Here is a 19531-nt window from a genome sequence, read left to right as displayed (position 1 = left end):
GTTTGCTAACTTGGCCCAAACATCTATTGTTCTGCTTTGACCTACAGCACACTGGAGTTCAGAGCATCCGAGAGAAAAAGTTCTATCAAAGCTTTTGACTCCACTTTACAGCATGCCATTTCATTCTCTATTAGTAACAATGTATGCCTAGCAAAATTTCAAATAACACATTTAGTGGCAGTCCTACCTGCTCCACCTCATTGGCTGTGTACTGCATCGCTTCATTATGCTGCTCTTCCAACATTTCTAAGTTCAACTCCTCCAAGAATTCATTCCTTTCATCATCCAGCCACCCTTCCTCCAGCTGCAAAGAATACATTAGTACATTATATTATGTCAGCAAGGATGCACGCTAAAATAGGGTAAACCCAAATGGCAATGCTTGACTAGTTCTTTTTATCATAATGATTCACTTCAGAAAGCCAGGCAGTAGGAGTCCGCTTCTCAAAAAAGGAGGAAGAAAAAGAAGGATAAAAAAATGGGACTCTTGTGCCTTTTATCCTTTCTTGAAACAGTATGACTGATTTTCTCTCATAATGAAGGAGACTGCACAGCACAGACGTTATTTCTTTTCAAAAGGTATGAAAGGCAGAGCGCATAATCCTGAAGCTGTCATGTTCATTACCGCCAAGAGCCACAGCGCCAAAAGAGTGGCAATGTTACTAATAGGGCCATGAGACAACTGGGCTCTTTCCTTTAACAACCTCTGCCCCAGTGCTGTGCCCTAGTGCTGCATCCTTGATAGATGCCTTGTGTTGCATTTCTACTACAGTTTTCCCATTGATATTCCAGGTAAACAAACAAACAGAGGAAGGTGACAGACAGATGCAGTGACTTGAAGGGCGGTTATTTTTGTTCTTTCAGCTTGCCTGGAAACAAGCCTCAACTGTTTGTTTGTGTTTTTCCCTAAGTGTAAAATAATACTTTGACATTTCGTGAAGATAGTGTTGCAAAAGGACAAGAAGGGACACTGTTTTCTGTCAAGTTAGTATATCCTCTCTCTTCTCCACAACCCTGCATTGGGTTTATGTAGCAAGACCAAACAACCTTTGGAGCTTTATTGTTCTTGCTTGCCTTTTTTTCCCAGGGAAAGCATGAATACAGTCTTTCTCTACCATAAAGGATGCAATTTAATTTCTCACATTTGATGAAATTGCAGAGATAACCAAATTGGGAGGATGAAAGATGAATCTCACCTGGGTAAATCTGCTGCTTTGATCATGGTAGACCCTGTGCCTAACTTAATGTGAATCCTTATGTTATAGTTTTTAGAATAACAATAATATATGCCTTAGCATACACACGTACTACATACATTCCGCGCACATACACATGTGAATGCACGTGCCTGTGCCATTTGTTTCCATATTAAACAGGTTATGTGCTCCTCTGGTACTCTGCTTCAGAACTTAATTATCCATCAGTATTCACTGCACAAATAAATGGTCAAAGAAGTTTTTTTTCCCTGTTTCTGAATGAATGTGCTCAGCTGTCAGCCTTCAAGAATGCAATACTGCCATTACCATTTTCTATCTAAAAATAAAAGCCTGCTTAATCCTTTTTACCAGAGTCAAAGCAAAACAGCTACCTGATATCAGTTTGTGGACAGCATGATTTCTGACATACTACAGCTACTTCTTCAGTTTTGCCTAATTATGTTCTCAGAACACAATTTAAACTAAATTAAACTAAGCAACAACAAAAACATCACAAACGAAAACACACTATTTTGTGTGATATGAAAGTAGCATCTACATGGGAAGCTATACTGATATGGATAAGTAATTCCTTATCTTATATTGATATAATTTTTTCATGTTCACCAGTCTAAATAAATACAGACAACTAACTTTCCTTGTGCAAGCATTTTCTCAGTCAGTGGGTTTCTTATCCCTACAGAAAAAAAAAAAAATCTTAGGGAAAAATCATTAAGAGTAATATTGAAAAAGCCTTTCAAAACTTCTGCAACTTCCAGTGCATGCTACGATTTTGCAATATAAACTGATGCATAGCTTTTTTTTTTTTGCTATACTTTTTGTCATCATTTTTATGGGAGCTGTTTAGATTGATGAAAAACATAAAGGAAATAAATGCTGAAATTGTGAATCTTACGTAAGTACTGGATTGAAGTAGAGATTCCAAGCGGCACTGAATTACACTTACTCAATTTAATTTATACAGAGTATGCAGCTAGCGAGACCGAGAAATATCAGATCAATAGCATGAGAGACAAATGGCAACATAACCAACTTTGCTTGAATTGCTGACAGATGGAGAGAACAGTGACAATATAATGTCTCTTTTGTTTTGCAATGGCTTATAAACAGAATATAAAGGGAAGTACAAAAAGTACTTTTCTTCCAGTCTACCTCTCCTTAGTTTGATGATCAACCTAACACCTCCCGCTGCAATGACATAAAACATTCTTGTCACGGCATAATTTTATTTTTAACACCATTGAAATATTCCTAAAAGCTTTTGAAAATGTACTTCCTGAGATATGATTTGTAATGTACAACCATTTTTTTTTTTTTTTTTTTTGTGAGCAGGGCCCTTTGAAAACAATTAGACCCAGAGCTCATGAATGGTGTTGTAGTGAAATTCCCATAACTGGCACATAAATGAACAGCCTACAAGTTTACATTCTTGCTTACAAGTGCATGGGATAAAAAGGGGCATCAGCAGTGAAAAACTACAGCTTTGTGTAAGCTCATATAAATGACTGAGATAGGCATGGGAAGTTTATTCCCAGAACAAAAAAGAATCATCAAACAAGTAATGCATAGTTTTCTAGTTCTACTTCATATTTTACTAATATCATATTAGTGCTCTCAGCTTTATTTGTATATCTGCTTACTTTGTCTGCTGGAAAGGAATTGCTTAGCTTTGGGCTAACAAGCCCTGGTAATAACATATTATTTTCTTTGTTGGCTAAAAAGGGGCAAAGTTCTGCAATTATCTTTTTCCTCCTTTTGTCAGGAACCTTGGCATTCCTATTTCTCAGCAGTTCATTACTTACGGTGATAGTGAATGTACAGTATAACCCAGGTCTTGGCTCAGTGCATCTATTTACTCTAACCTGCATCTCTGGTCTTGCTACCAGCAACACAATTTTCTTGCATTCATCGCTGGAGAGCAATGCTACTGCTTCTTCCCGATTCTGGACATCTTGGCCATTAATCTAGAAAACAAATGAAAGTGGCACATTAGTTTCTATTTCCACAAAGCAACACACAATAAAGGGCAAATATCAGCTCATTTGTGGTGAATGTATGGACAATGAAACTTGCACAACGGGCTCATCTTCAGCCCCTCAGTGGTAAGTGCCTTCACTCAATTATGCGCTTACTGTAAGAGCCATATCGATCGTTGAAGGATGGCGGACATCAGAGGAAGCAGTTATGTTCATAAATGTCCAACCTGCACCCTGGTAACATACATCTAGCAACACAATTAACCAGCCCCTGACAGGTGACGTTCATCTTTCTCCGTTCAGAGTAATGGAAGTGTCACTCTGAGATAATAGTGCTGGTGGAAGCAAGACTGGTAATACCGCAGCTGAAATCAGTCACACTGTGTGCTTGTACAGAGCCAATTAGAGAGCTGCAGCATTATCTCTCACCAGGCAATACTTACAGGCCACTGCTTATTGCTGCTCCATTTAATCATTTTATATTTGTGTGGACAGCTTAGTATCCAGAGCCACACAAAACATATGTATCCCCCTTACAAGGGGATAATCAAAATAAAAACAGTTTTTGTGTTTTTCATGCTATCTCTCTGCTGTTCCGTCACCTCATCGGAACAGCCACATCCATGACTACATCATAACAAACATGTTTTACATTGTCCAAAACCCCGTCTAGGGGGAATCAAATACGAACTGTATTTTCCGTATGTATTTACTTTTGTCCAACCGATATCAGAAGAAGTGGATTATTCTCATTGTGGCAGCAAAAAAAAACAAACCAAACCAACCAAACAAAAAACTGGTCTATTTGAAATTGGGTGAAAACAAAACTGGAAGGCAGAACAAACTCAGGATATTCTATGATTAAGGGGAAATAAAACCTTGCCCAATATTTAATCTCTTGCAAGGGTTCAGTTTCAAAGTAGCAGGAACTTTTTGGCTGGAAAGAGCAAGTCCTATTTCTGCATGCATATTTGGCCTGAAAACTCTGACACAAAATCACAGCTTTAATCGAGATTAAAGAAAACCCTGTGTACCCTGGACATCCAACTGGCAATTAATAAATGTCTGAGACACTACACTGGCTTCATGAAGGGATAACTGTGGTCTGTGGGAGACCGGTCAATTATTTGGTGACACAGAGCTGCCCTAACCCAAAAAGCGGCACCACAGCCACACAGAGCCGGGAGCAGATCTCCAGCTTGTCCAAACACCCCAAGCCACAGTGGCTGCTCCAGCAAGTCCTATCATCTGGGCAACTGCCCCTTCTCCCACCCCAGAGACCACAGCCCTGCTGTCCCCACACTAACAGCACATCACTGGGGAATAAGCAGGATGTCAGCCTGTCCCATGGACAGCTCGCCCCTGGAGACACCATTTATTAGCCTGGAGGTTCAAAGCTAAAAGTAGCAGAAATTTAGGCAAGTCTCACTAGGACTGTCCTCATAAAACCCTTCCCTTGACTTCATAATATTTGATGTGAAATACCCAGACTTTTCTCAGATGCTTAAGAGGGCTGCGAAGGTGACGGGAGAGGTGTGAGGTTTTTGAGAATGAGAAGGGGACAGTTCCAGTCTTGTGAGGAAATCTGCTGTAATTTTCTGAGAAATACACAAAACACTGTCCCCCCACAGCCTTAACCAATGCCATCTGCTGCCCACAGAAAATGCCCCCATGCTCACAGAGTCTTCTTTCTCCCAGACTCAGTGTAATCCCCTGTAATGGCACTGTCAGCTTCTATTTCTCTGAGTTATCTCATCAATAAGAGTAGATAGAGGGTCAATGTGTTTTCAGATATGAAAGTAAACCCCACATAACTCTCTGGGTGTTAACTTTAATGATCAAACTCATAGCTATATATCAGCACTGACATTAAAGTAATGCTCCAGCCTACAAAAAGACGGCAGAATTACCTATGCTTTCTCTCACCTCTGGACTCTTTACTCACAATTGAAATGAATTTCATTAGGAATTTGAGAATGTTTGCCTGAACTGCTCTTGGCTCTCCACTTCACACAGAAATTTTGGAAAGAAAGGAAAATAGCAGGAAATTAATCTACCCTCTATTTACTTACTTTAAAGTGCATAGAGGAAGAATGAAAGTGGTTTCTTCTTGGTTGAATAAACAAGATTATTTTATTTTTTTAAATGATTTCTGAAAGTTAAAAATACCACTATATTCTGTTTGCTTCCTTCAATGGATATTCTATAGCAAGACGCAGAAGACAGCGCACTGACTTTTCCAGTCCTACTCTCAGTCTGTAACGTGGTCCCACAGCCCCATCACCCCTCGCACCATGGCATTTGTGTCTTCTGGTGGGCAGCATCGTTCACCCTGACAACATTTTCACATCTTCAGCTGCACAGAGAATAAACCAGCAGCCCTGAGTGAGCCCTGGCATTAAAATGTAACTTATTATTTCCTCTCTGAAAGATGGGCCACTTTGGTAAACCAGCTTCTAGATCCTATTGTGCTCAGGAGATTAGCTACAATCCCAAACCTGATACCAGGGTAAGAAATACAGCTACAGGTTTCAGCAAAGAGGTTTCCTGCAGAAATGAGAAGACTGATGGGAAGGAACAGGCTAAGCTTGCGACAACCAGAAAGCACATGTGCAAGTATTAATGAAAAGCCATTACGGAACTGTTTATAGAAAAACAACCTGTTGTTACCAGGAGCTACTTCTGGGACTTCAGTGAAAAACAAAACAAAACAAAACAAACAAACAAACACACACACACACACAAAAAAAGTCAAAATAATAGGGAAATTGACTGGAAACCAGAACTAAAATGATATAATATAGCAGTTTCCAATTTACTGATTTTTGGTATCTGTTTTGTCATTACTTCAAAACATAGTATTCACTGCCAGTTCAGAACACAAACCTACTGCCATTCCAGCTATTTTCCTCTCTGTGCTGTGACATTGCCCTCCCTCCCTCTTCCAGACCTCGCCTACGGGCGCTGTGCTTTATTGCACAAACCTATCTGCAGGACAGCTGCAGGGGCAGCTCTCTAAATGAGAAGATCAATAGAAACCAAGGGGGAAGAAAAAAGCCAAGATGGTGGATCAGCCAAGAACTCAGAAAAGCAATGTATTTTTGGTGGAGGAAAGAAAATATTAACAAAAGTCTAGTAAACCCCCTGCTCAAGTACATTCAAGATCATCCTTTATGAACAGCATGTCTTTTGTATGAAAACTCTTGCCATCAATGCTCAGCGTGAGTTAGGCTTACACAAATTTATGCAATCGGTGAATGATCAGCAAGTTTCTGACACCTGTATTTATGTTTGCAGGATCCCTATTTAGAATTTGACATGAACTGAGATGAACACAGAGAAAATGAGATTTGCTAATAAATACGGCAAAGAAAGACACAGGATATAAGGGCATGAGCCAGAACAAGTTTGTCATTCTCATTTTTCAATACGCACGCTGTAGCTCCCAGCTATTGTGTTAAAAAACAGACAGACATGGATTTTCTCATCGACCACAGTAACAAAGAGAACTACCTTCCCTCATTAACAGTCCACAGAGAAGACAGCACTGCACGTTTGTCTGAAGAAAGAGTTTAGGAAAGAGTCTATTGTCACATACTTGCAAAATACGGTCTCCTTCACGGATCCGGCCGTCTCTGGCAGCAATGCTGTTTGGATCAACCTGCATAGGACAATATTCAATAACAGCAGATGAAAATATTTTTACCAGATACCAATCAGTGTTGCTGAATTTAATGAAGTTCCATTTTTACTCTGTACAGAGGTAATTTAAACCTTCCTTTACAGTACTGTGAACTCAACCATTTTTTAAATAATTGTATAATCTTGTTTCAGATAAAAGCCTAAAGACAGAAGGGGTCAGGAGCATATGATTTTCAGATTAATACTCTTCTATGCCACCTTCAGGCATTAACCTTCAGCTGTCAGAGCACTAAGAATTAACAACAGAGTCCCTGTGCTCTGAAAGTTCACTATGGACTGAGGTGATTCTGCAGCAGCTGATACCTCCATACAAATGGGCCTGTATTTGGGAAAGAAGCAGGCTTATTTTTCTTGCATGAAAATATTTACTGTGAAATGATTGATTCAGTTTTCAATCTGTTATTTCCTCTGGAATTTTGCAGTTCTCAAGGAGACAGGAAAAAAAAAAAGGATCTATTTTGTATAGATCATTCACAGGTTCTGTATAAAGCTTCTGCTCTAAGCTAGTTAATTTTAAGTTTGTTTAACCTAAATAGATGTTTAGGGCTCCATTAACAGTTTATCAAAGTCACTATAGCTCATCTCTGAGCAATGACCTACTGTTCATTGCAGGGCAATACAATCTATCACCTTTCACTTGATGGTTATCTTAAATCATTTATTTTGCTTCATCATGCCATAAACTTTTATTTAAGCATTTCAAACCAAGCGTTTGAGTTTAGCATCTGGTTTGCAGGTTACATCCTCTACAGCTGTTAGATATTATTTTCTTCTTGTGAACTGTCATAGAAAAAAAATGATTCCTAAATGTTTAATCAAGTATAAAAGACAACATAATTACATTCACTTTAAAAGGTCTGAGAAATTCCTACCATGCAGGAAAAACACCACATTTCAGATATAATTCTGGATTGTATTAGGAGGTTCCTGCGTTTTCTTTCTCCTTACAAGGTCAAATAAACTTTAACAGCCGCACCTATATAACTGTTGAAAGACTTATTCTTGGGTGGTTTTACATTAATTCCTCATTCTAGTTCCAGGGCTGTGCTTTTCAGCTTGACATTGCTGCTGACCTGCAGATGAATGACTTTTTCTTCATCCCTGTTTATTGATGAGTAGGAGAAAACTCTCTATGGATTCACTTTGTCCATGAGCTTCACTCAGAATTTGGTACAACATGTCACAAAAGCGACAAAGTTTATTGGAATTCAGAATTCAAATTATTGTGAATCCAGTTCATCCAGGACAACCACCAGTGAGCTTGGACTCACAAGAGTTCTGCTTTATTCAGGGAAACAACCCTCTTTGAGTCCCAAAGGTGGGACTCAAAGGGAATTAACTGGAAGCCTTCTGGACTGACACTGTGAAACACTCACACCTTGTGATATGTGCTGCATGCCATGTTTTACTGGTACATCAGTGAAAACTAAGGGATCCACCCATCTCAATATCCAGTACTCTATCTTTTGTTTGACCATAAATAAATAAATAAATAAATAAATAAATAAATATTAGGAGAGACCAGTCTTTCTGATATATTCCCCTCCCAGGCTACTCCCTTTATCCACCTGTGGCATGTCTGTGATACCACAACTGTACCAAAACCACAAATAATAGAATAAGGATTATCCACTGTTATGATTACTGAGGCTGTGATGGGGGAAATGCAAGCAGGGTGTGCAGCAGGCTTTCACCTTAAAAACTCTGCCTACTTTCCCACATAAGGGCAATTTTCTTTCAAAATTCCATCCGTGCTCAGGCTGCTTTACACTTCCCTAACTATCATGTTTTAGTTAAAAGCATTCAGATTAGAGAAGCGAGCTAGTAATAATTACAGTACTTGGGCAACATAATTTAAACTGATAATCTAAATGAATTGGAAGTGACATGTGCTGGCTGACGGCCGACATTTCCGCAGCCTGGTCTCAGAGCACTTGCTCTCACATTCCCCGATGTGCTCCCCCCACCTCAGCGCCACGTCCTTACCTCGCTGACGTAGATCCCTGTGTCTTCCTCGTCGTCAGTTCTGTAGCAGACAGTCAGCCCCAGCTTCTCCTGGCTGCTAATGCGGCACAGCTCCACCTCCTACAAGAAAGCACATGGCCCCACATGATGGCTTTTGCCAAAGTTGGAAAAAATTACGTGACACAAAGGAGCGCCGAGCCACCAAATCCCTCCTGCCCAGCCATGGAGAAGTGACAGTCCTTCCTCAGTATGGTAAATCTCATGCCTACATGTCAAGATGTATCTGAGAAACTGCAGAAGTTTGTTGCAACTGCCCAGTCTCAAGACACTTTGTGTGCTTCTTTTAGGGAGAAAAATACTCTGTGAATTAAGGAAATTCCAATATATCACAGGTTCAAGCTATGCAGAAATCATTCAGGAAGATATGTCTAATTGAAAAATATGGATGTGCATTGATTTTGCAGGTCTTTTTTGCCTTTGGATAATAGGAGCTGACTTACAGTATATTACATAGTCATTTCAGTCCTACCATGCCAATTATTGACTTATAGGATAGAGGACAGGCTGGCTACATGTCAATCAATCCGTCACACCATCAACACTCCCTTCCAACAGCAATCTAAAACATAAAGCAAAACCACAGCCTTCCATTAATATCATTATTCATTCCCCAGCCAGCTTAGTGCCATACTTTCATTGCAGAAGTTGTTAGGTAATAGAAGGACGCTTGAAGGAATTTTCTGTGGAGCTGAACAGCCATGGCATCCTCCTCAATTGTGAGATGATGCAGAAAACATATTTTTAGTGCCAGATGTCCCAGCAGTGGCGTCTCATGAAAAGTGCAAGTTTTAGGGCAGATGGTGCAGTGATAACTACTACACACACCCATTTGAGTTAAGCATCTTTAGGGTTTCACAGGGGAATCATTCACAAAAATGCAAAGCTGTACTTGGTTTCAACACTGTGAAGCAAATAATTGCAATAAAGCACGATGAATTCTATAACACAGAATATTAGCTTGGTTGCAAATGGAAAACTTCAGCTGATATGGGTATTTAAAAGGAGTTTGTAGATGACATTTGGAGCTTAACAGCTTCTGCTTCTTATAAGCATAAAAAAGTGGAAAAAAAAAAAGAGGAAGAGCCAAGAGAATCCTTCACAATCCACTTTTCAGACTTGATACAGTGCAGAGTCACACATTCAGCAAGTATCAGGACAACCTCTCGAGCACAAATCTCTCCCAGGGCACATGGGCACCACTGTGTCTGTTCTCTCCAGTTCTCCTGCAGCAGCAAACAGAGCCCAGTGCCAGGCTGTGGGGAGGGAAGCTGCACCCCTTGCTGCCTGAAACAGCCATGCACCACAAGCATGTACTTCCCCCTTTGGCTGGTAGGGAAGAGGAAATACCGGAGGAAATACCAGAAAGTACTGCCACTCAGGTATTGAACTTGTAGGTCAGTGACAGTGACTTGGCTGTGCCACAGGTCCAGTACTTTCCTCAAACTTAGACTTTGGTTCTCTGTCTATGATAAGGAGTTTGTCTCTCCCCATCCTCTGAGATGTCACAGAGATCAACCCACAAATGGGCATGCAGCAGGGAGGGCTTACTACTGTGCCCAATGGGCATGTGGGGACCAAGCATCAAAATGCCAGAACTTACTGAAACCCCCCCGGTCACATACTTAGGTTAGCTACCGAACACTGCACACTTTGCATTTCACAAAGTGCACTGCTGGGCTTGATCCCTTGCTCCCTCACCAATGCACAAATCTACACAGGCTCAGAACCTGCATAAACTATATAAACTTATTGCTGGACTTTGAACATTCAATGTCTTAGTAAGAAAGTGTCAAAAATACCATGAAACTTGTAGTATTCTTTAGCTTTTCATAAGTATGACAGTCACTTTAAATAGCTTATCATGTGGTAAGAAGTGGAATTAGTCGCCAGTACATGCTTTATACATGAAAGAATTTTGAAAGAAGAAACATGGGACCGTATTTTATTAAGGAAGAGAATTACAGTGACCTGATTTTGGCATTGGGAGTGAAAATATGTATACTGAAGGGAGGCCTATTCAAAACCCATAATAATTGATGCCTCCAGAGGGAAAGAACACTTGACTAGAACTGTAATATTAGGGAGGAATTACAGTAACAAAACAGCTTCAATTACAGCAACAAGGTATACTTTTAAGGAATAAAGAAGCTTGCAGTCCCTTAGAGGCCTATAAGGAAGCCTAAATACACCATAAAGGGCTGAGTCTGGGACCTTTAAATCAAGGTAAATGAGGAGCTGTGCACGAGCTGAAATCCATTGACTTTCATTGTCCTGCCGGCACCACCTCCCCTCTCCCCATGATGAGGCTGGTCAGGGACCCCGAGGACTGCTCTGAGCGTAATTTCTTCAGCCAGGAATGGCCTTGATGCTCCTGTGGATGATTTGTCTCAAAATGTTTGTTATTATAAAGTTTTACAAATGTTTCAGGCCACAAATGAGCTGAATCCTTTCAGCGTGCACTGGGTCAATGAGCAGAATAATTTAACCATTTAGGGCACGAAAGTGAAGGAGAATGAGGGCAACTCTAGAGGCTCCATCCTGGGAATGCAGGAGGTTTGCTAAAACCTTCTCTGGGAACTGGCTGCTGACAAACACCAGTGACAAATATCCACTGACTGGGATACAGCACGCCTGGCTGTGCACAGTGCTTGCATTGCCACAGTCTTCGTTTCTTTTCTTTGTAACAGACCTCAGAGCTGAGATCTGTACTCAGAAGTCTTGGGACTACTCCTTTCCTAAATGACTGTGCGAGGTGTAGTTTGATGACAGCGTGCATGGCTGTGGCCACTTACAAGCAGTAGATACCCACAGTAGTACTCAGGGACAAAAGCTGATTGCCTGAAAAAGATTTCAGATTTTTCAGTCTAGACTCAAGAACACACTCAAGTAATATTTCATTCAGACTAAGGATGAAGTTGGATGAGGTCTCTTGCTTTGCACAAAAGCCATTCCAAATAAGTACGCTTTCTCCACTGCGCATCTGCAGTGTTAACCTCACAACATCTTTTTATAGCAAACACAACACATTCTGATCCCATTCGGGGCTAAAAACATCTTTTTATAAAACACTAAATCATCTCTAAGATCTAAAGTCCACAAGCTCAGTCTTTAGCTGGTGACTAACATGCACATCTGAAACAACTTCAAGAGAACAGCAGCAACAGAGACACGAGAGAACCTGGACCATCATGGTCAGAAGCATTTGACATTTCATTTTGTGACAGATGCTTTTAAATGTTTTTTTTTTTTTTTTTTTTTTTTTTTTCCTCCCTACTGGTCTTAAACAAAAGAAACAGTAAGCTTGGCAGCAGTAATGATATTGTAAGGATGTGATCTCCTTTTAAATCCCTTTAGAAACACACACACACGCATATAGTTGCTTTCTTCTACCTTTTGGGGTTTTGTGTGTGAGCATGTAGGAACTGAACTGTCTTCAGATTTCAGCATTTTAAAAATCTGTGAGAAGTAATATTTGGGGATTCATGAAGTGTGCTGACAGACAGATGGTGGAAGGAGAGGGACTGAGGAGGGCGCTCAGGAGATGACAGCCTCCCCCTCTTTTGGGCACTCTGGGGGCAGCTGCCTCTCAACATGAAGGTATCTGATGCCAAGTGACAGAAAGCAATGCCAAATTGCTAAATCTTTGACTTGCTGCTTCTTTCCTCTGTGTGGGCATAACTTTGGGCAGTGCTTTGCAATTGGTGAAGACAATACTTTTAAGAAAATAATTTATAGCAAAACCCTTTAAAGACAGGCATGGAAATTAAAATAAGAAAGACTAGGATTTAAATTTAGAAGGTAGACCATTTCTTCAGACATGGAAAAGACAGCAAAAGGGTAGAGGTCATGCTCTTGAAGGACTGAAAACTAGTTATGTTGGCTGTTTTCTAAAGTGATGGACTGGTTAGTGGCCGTAACCTCTGGCTCACAGTTAAAGGCCATCTTTTGCTTCAGTCATGGGAAAACCAGTTTACAGGCTGTCAGCCCCAGGAGACATAAGGCCAAACAGGGAGCTGTCACCTCTTTGGAGTGTGAATGCTAGGTTAATACTGTCATTTCTCTCAAGTGGTAGAGAAGTAGGTTATAAATGTCATCTAATGACCTGGTGGCTTCCTACAATTGCTGAAAATGGTTAAGGAACATTAAAGGAGACCTTGGTAAATGTTTGCATCAGTTTGCAGTTACAGTAGGTCTTTCTACTAAAAGCTAGATTACAATGAATAAAGCTGACAGCCTGTTAGAAAGCGGAGCATGAACCCTTCAGTGGCTTTTTTTGAAGAACCCTTTGGAGGTAAAAAGAGCTCTGAACTCCTCACATTTTTCTGCCACACACTGGTAAACAGATTACAGCCTAAAAGGGAGGTTGGTGAAGTTTCTTCTCGCCGCACCCAAAAGATGTTGACGAGTTATCTATCCAATGACCCTATGCTGGAATAATTGCACACATGGAAAGCTTACTTTGCGCCATTTTAACTTGCTGATCCCTCTGACAGTGGCCTCTGGGAGGCCATGCACACCTGTGAATCCTCCCTTGACTTCCTGTCAGGACTGGTTACTCCCTGTTAAACCCGTTTATACTGTGGCTGAGCTCTGCTCCTGCCTCACCAGTGCCTGTCAGGCCCTCTCTTCACCATTCATCCTGTTCTATCCCATCATGGCACTCCTCTCCACAGACACAACCCTCTGTCCTCACCCTCAAAGCCCTTCTCAGTTCACTCTTTTCCAAAGCGATCCCTCACCTGTATTTGCACAGGCAGCAGCTTCACTCACCCTTTTCTCCCATTCCTCCCAGGCACGTCCAATCTCAGTAAATGCCGATATTCACATAGCCCCTGCATCACCTTATTTTTACTGTCACATTATAAACCATCCTGTTATCACGCCTATAAAAATCTGTAAAGTAATTACTGACTGGTAAGCAAGAAATCCCATCTACTAAAGTGACTGCTTCACTATGTATAAATCACGAATACAGCTCAGCACTGCTGAAATTAGGAGCTGGACTTGATGATCATTGTGGGTCCCTTTTTATCTCTAACTTGGGATGTTCTATGATTCTATGAAGCAACTTATTATTACTGCCACTTTGTTCTCTTTCCTCTCTCTCAGCCTCCAATCCTTCATATGCCTGTCTTTTTACACTTCTGTGTGCTGCAAAGAAATTTTTGTACAGGTGGGAAATGAGTCAAACAAGAAATTAGACCTTAATATAAATTAGTTACAATGGATGGCAAGCTATCCTTTTTTTCATGGCTGGAGCTTCTCAAAACCCAAACAAGTACTTCCAGTGTTTGGAAGCAACTGGGTGGTCTTGAAGCTTGGAATAAACTTGAGATCTGACATGTCCCCCACCAAGAACTGAAGGAGAATGAGTGGATTTGGGGAATCTTTGACACATTTTGTGATAGTATTATTTGTGTTAAATTTGACCTACTGCATCCACAGAATGAGTAAAGACATTGATTGAGTTCTTTACATAGAACTTTACATAGAGCAGTTCTTGGGCTGCTCTAGTGCAAAGGAGGTTTAAGGAGAATAACACTGACCTAACTCTAAAGTATTTAGTGTCCAGTTGGTGGATACTATAATATTGTCTTGTATCATTTTTTGTCCATTTTTCATTTCCATCCACTCATGACTTACTGACTGTGAAATGCATTAAGACCAGTTTACTGTATTTACTGTAGACTATTTTAACTAAGAAGAGTTAATCAATAATTCAACATTATCCTATAGTATTGCAAATGGAAACACTACATTTAGCTACCTCATATCCAAACATGGTGTCCTAGAATGGAAGATTCCAGATACTATGCAGACAAAATAAAACAAACAAAAAAAAACTTGAAGATCCCCTTTACAATTACTTTGTATAAGGAAACATTCAGACCCATTTCCAGAATTTAAACTTCCCCCCCCCCCCCCCCCCCCCCCCCCGAAAAATCACTGTATGCATTTTAGATTACTGGGCACACATTTGAAATTCTTACCTGGAAGATGATACCTGAAAGATACTGGGGAAGAGAATTTTCCCTACTTTCTCAAATTCACCATCTTTTTGAAAAATATTTAATGGTCTTTCCTTGTAGGATGGTCTTTTCATTGGTTTCCAAAAATTTTCTGCCTCTAAGTCTTAAACAAAAGCTTTGACCAATTAGAAATTCTCACAACATTAGCATTTCCTGATATAAGTTCAAAAATCAATAATGTATGGAACATAGCATTAAATATTAATAAAGTTCAACAACTTAAATATAAATCTTAGAGACTAATTTGGAATCTATTCCCTGTTCATTTGTAACTGCTTTGGTGTGGGCACTTTACATAACTTTTTGTGATTTGTTTTCTTCATCTATGAAAACAGTCTGCAATGCAAACAGCACAAGAATAGCATAACATAAAGAAATAAATTATTATAGAGTGTTTGAGAAGCACTGTAGAAATATTATAAATACTCTATGTCGTTCCATTATTCTCTGGCTGTATAGCAATTGTTGCACGCTACTATAAGGACCAAAAGACTATCAGAATTGCATTAGCTATTGTGTTCCCCTCACCTGTACAGTATAACTGAGTAGTATGCCCCTTGAACGCTGCTAACACCATTAGAGGGGACAGCATAGAATCAAAATACAACACATTTACCCCCCCGCGAAATGCTTGTGATCATTTCAGTTAATATTTAAGTCCTCGTTACAATGAGGAAATTACCTCACTGACAAGATGTAGTCAAATATGAAATTAATTTTAATCAGTGTTATGCTTTACAGTAATGGAAATATGATATTTTAAAACCTGTTATTCATAATTCAGGGATTGTATTTTTCTGACATGGTAAGTTGGAGGATCCTAAACACCTTCTGTTTGTGATACAGTTGAATATTTCACCTCTTAGCATTAACTACGATCTACCCTGTTCCACTGAACTCTGTTACCTTTAGTTGAAAAGAATGTCAGTTTTTAATGCTCTTTATATGTTCTGTGTAGTCTAGCCTGCAAAACCAAAACACTGTGCTCCTGTGCTCTATTCCTTCTCTCCTTTGAACAACTATTTCTGAATGGGGGAAAAAAAAAAAAAAAAAAAAAAGGAAGTTTTGGTATTTACAAGAATGAAATCTCCAGGTTTTAAATTAGGAGCCAACTCAACACTACATATATAGCTTTTAGAAAGGGAAGTCACTACAGCCTGTGGGAGGATTCCCACTTCACCAGAAGAAACATAAAAAGCTGTCAGTCTGAAAAAAGTCTTTGTGTGGTGAAACATATGATAGAACTGAGATATACTTTATCCTAAAATGTATGAAAAAGCGGAGTCTTGGCACAAATCTCAATTCAAGCCCACAAAAAAATAACATGTACTAAGGTACATGTACTACTAAAGTAGTAGAATTCAGAGTCAGGCAGTACATGAAGGTCTCTGTGGGGTCAGCAATTTTTCTGTACCATACGATGATTATTAGTATCTCTTGGATCAAAATAAGATCACAAACTGTTACTAGTTGCTATTATTGGAACATCAGAGAAAAAAAAAAATCATAGCCACCCAGAACAATACAGGTATTACCAATTAGTGAATTATTGCCCATCTCTAAATTGCAGTAAGTGGCCACGTGCATATTCTCAAGCAACTCCAGGTGTGAACTGAAACACCTTTATGTTCTATCCTCTTACAGACCATTATCAGGCTGAGCTCCAAAGGGTTTACACAATTTATCTCACAGCTGGCATGACCTAAGAGTTTGCAAATGCTAAATTAACAAGGTTTAGCTGACAGTTTATCTTTTTTCCTCATTTTTTTTTTTTCATAAGCATCTGTAAAGTGGTATTTTAGTACCAGGCTAGTTATTCTACATTGTACCCCTGATTTCACCTTCAGAAGAAATCAAGGCTTATTGAATGCAATGAGTACGCCCAATATCTGATAAGTGAAGGAGGGTAATATTTTCCATAAATTTTAAGAACAAAAACAATGTAATAGAGCAAAATAAGAAAATACTTATCTCTATCTCTGCTTTTCCTTTTCATCTGTAGTAATATCCAAGTAACTGTTTTAATGTTCATTTTGTTAATGGCATAATTAACAGAATGATTAACTGAGTGAATGAAGCAGAAAAGGCCAAGAACAGAGTACTTACAGAACAGATCAATGAAGAATTAACTGAGAAAGTACATTAAGGTCTGACTTATTTTAATAAATTGTTTGTACTCTAAAAAAAATCTTCATTCATCTGAACTAGTGTCATTCTTCTGAAGCATCAAACAGAAGTGCAAAGGGACTACGGACACCTTAAAATTAAAGTTCATTCTTCAGTATCTTCCTGTGCTGACATCTTTATGGGTGAGATCAACGTCCAGTTTATACGCATAGTTGAATTGTGGCTGCTCTTTACACTTTCAGTCAGGGTTACTATAAGAAGGTCGTCCTAGCAAAGTCAGATTGATTTTATCAGCTTCTTTCTAGTTGTTTCCGTAAACTATGGAAACCAAGAAAAGCCTGCTCCTAGTCTCATTATTTTGTTTAATAATCCCATTTTAGCAGTTCGTATTTCATTCCTAGGAATGATGGTGAGCACCCAGACATTTATCAGGCAGAGCTCAAAATGGCAGAGCGTCCTAGCACTCTATCACCAATCATATTCACTTTCTTGGTTTTATTCTCCATGTAGCTAGAAGGATACACCTTATCCAGACTGCCAAATCACCCATCATTTAGGTTGTTACCTTCTACAGTATTTAATCTTCATAATGCCTCCTACTCTTCATCACTGGCAAGTAATCATGCTCATGAAATAAAAATAAATAATACAAACAGAATCAGAGTTATCCCTCCATTCTTACAGGAACAGGCTGACAGTTCAATCTAATGAAGTCCTAGGAGGGTAAAGAGCTAACAGTGGAGCTTCTACAAAGAAAAATTTAACTCAAGTTCAGAAGCGATGAGAATGGTATTACGTGTTACATAAAAGTATACGCTGCAAGTGAGTGTGGGTATAAAAAAGAGGAAACAGTCTGGGTTTGTAACAACAACAACAAAGCCCCAGCAGTAGAATATATGGTGTTCTTCAGAGTTTCTTTTAAAACACCTTTTATTTTACCTCTGAATTTGTTCCATGCAACAGGAAATGTGACTGTCACATACAAACAATCAGGGTATGGATAACAGGCAAGACTACACACTTAAAAGAGAAGCTTGGTGTTTCAAAGAAGTATTACATTACACTTCCCCAAATCATGTTTCCAACTTTCTTAGTTAGGCATGTCCTTTGTTTAGCAGCAACGTCTCTAACAATGACCAGAAGTAATTTTATGAAATTCAGAAAAAGATGTGCAAATCCTAGTATCACTAGAAATCATCAATTATATTAAATGCGATCTTTTTTTCCCCCTCGAGAGCTACTAATCTCTGTTTAGACAAAGAGAGTCTGCAGTGCTACCAAAGTTCAATTAACAAAGTGATTTCTTTTTAAGTTAGTTATTTTGTATTCAGATTTGAGAGGTGTTAAATATTTAATTGTTTACATGTATCTTCACGTGTCTGTGTGGAGGGAAGGGAAGGGAGTGCGTCTAAGTTTATTTATAAACATATATAGTTAAATACTATGTGCATACATGTATCTATGCATGTGTGCGTATGTACCTATGTAAGTAGGTGCCAGGCAGGTCAGTCACACTGCAGAAGAGTCTCCCTTAGTAATCATCAAACATTAAATCATTAAGAGCATGATTGCGACTCCTAAAATCATAGAGATATATTTCTCACCTATAGTGGGAACGCAAAGTGTCTGATGATGCCACAATTCACAAAACCAGAGCAGGGACATTTACAGCCATCTTGGGACTCTACCTTTTAATGGTAAACCATGTGGAAACCAATTGCTTATTAATAACAGCAATAGCAGAAATGGCAAAATGAAACAAGAATTTTCAGTCTGCTGAAAAAGTTCACCTGCCAAAAGCTACATCAGTAAAACAAAAAAACCCTTAACTTCACCTCGCTAATACCTGTGTGTATAGCATGGGCTATGATAAAGAAACAGCTCACAGGAGAGATTACATAAAGGAAATGGCTATGACTGCAGCTTTCTTAAGTGCATTAATATAAAAAGCTCAAAAATGCCTGGGATTCTGGGACTGCCAGACTGAAGGCAAGCTATACAGCAGGCAAACACAGGCTTCATAGACCTTGGAACTATCATAAGGCCATCAGGCCATCAGGGGTTATGCTCCCTTGTCAAAAGGATTTTCCAGGAAATATGTTAATGCCTATGTAACGGAGGCTAATTGTAGGATATGTAGCCGAAGTATTCAGCGTGAAGCAGTGTGTAATTAAACTCCCCTCCACTTCACAGGTCACTGCAGGATCCTCTCGCATTTTTTCCACAAACAATAAACTTATATCAAAATGTTTGTGGATTTGATTTACAAACACTGACCACTTCCACTGGAGAAAGAATGCTTTCATCTAAAAGGCCCTTAAAAGGCTCTTAACTCCTCAGGCACCTTCACCATGGCAGGTAATAAGCATCACATGATTTTAGCAGATTACATTTCAGTTTTAGAAGCTATTTTGTAAATGAAAATGGAGATTTGGTAAAGATCAAGATTTTGCTT

The 19531-nt window shown here is 39.4% G+C and overlaps 1 protein-coding gene across 3 annotated transcripts in view; it reads right to left on the bottom strand.

Moving 5' to 3' along the window:
* Window positions 1-19531, bottom strand: part of PDZRN4 (PDZ domain containing ring finger 4) — a 244198-nt gene that overhangs the window by 8891 nt on the left and 215776 nt on the right. For all 3 annotated transcript variants that reach the window (XM_040551286.1, XM_040551295.1, XM_040551304.1), the window contains 4 exons: window positions 8882-8980; window positions 6792-6854; window positions 3080-3181; window positions 188-304 (listed from right to left, as the gene is read on the bottom strand). In XM_040551286.1, the coding sequence (XP_040407220.1) occupies window positions 188-304; window positions 3080-3181; window positions 6792-6854; window positions 8882-8980 (381 nt within the window). The remainder of the gene's footprint in view (window positions 1-187; window positions 305-3079; window positions 3182-6791; window positions 6855-8881; window positions 8981-19531) is intronic.

The sequence above is a fragment of the Cygnus olor genome, chromosome 1 (assembly GCF_009769625.2).
Source record: "Cygnus olor isolate bCygOlo1 chromosome 1, bCygOlo1.pri.v2, whole genome shotgun sequence".
NCBI classification, from domain to species: Eukaryota; Metazoa; Chordata; class Aves; order Anseriformes; family Anatidae; genus Cygnus; species Cygnus olor.
This window is presented reverse-complemented; position numbering and strand designations above follow the sequence as displayed.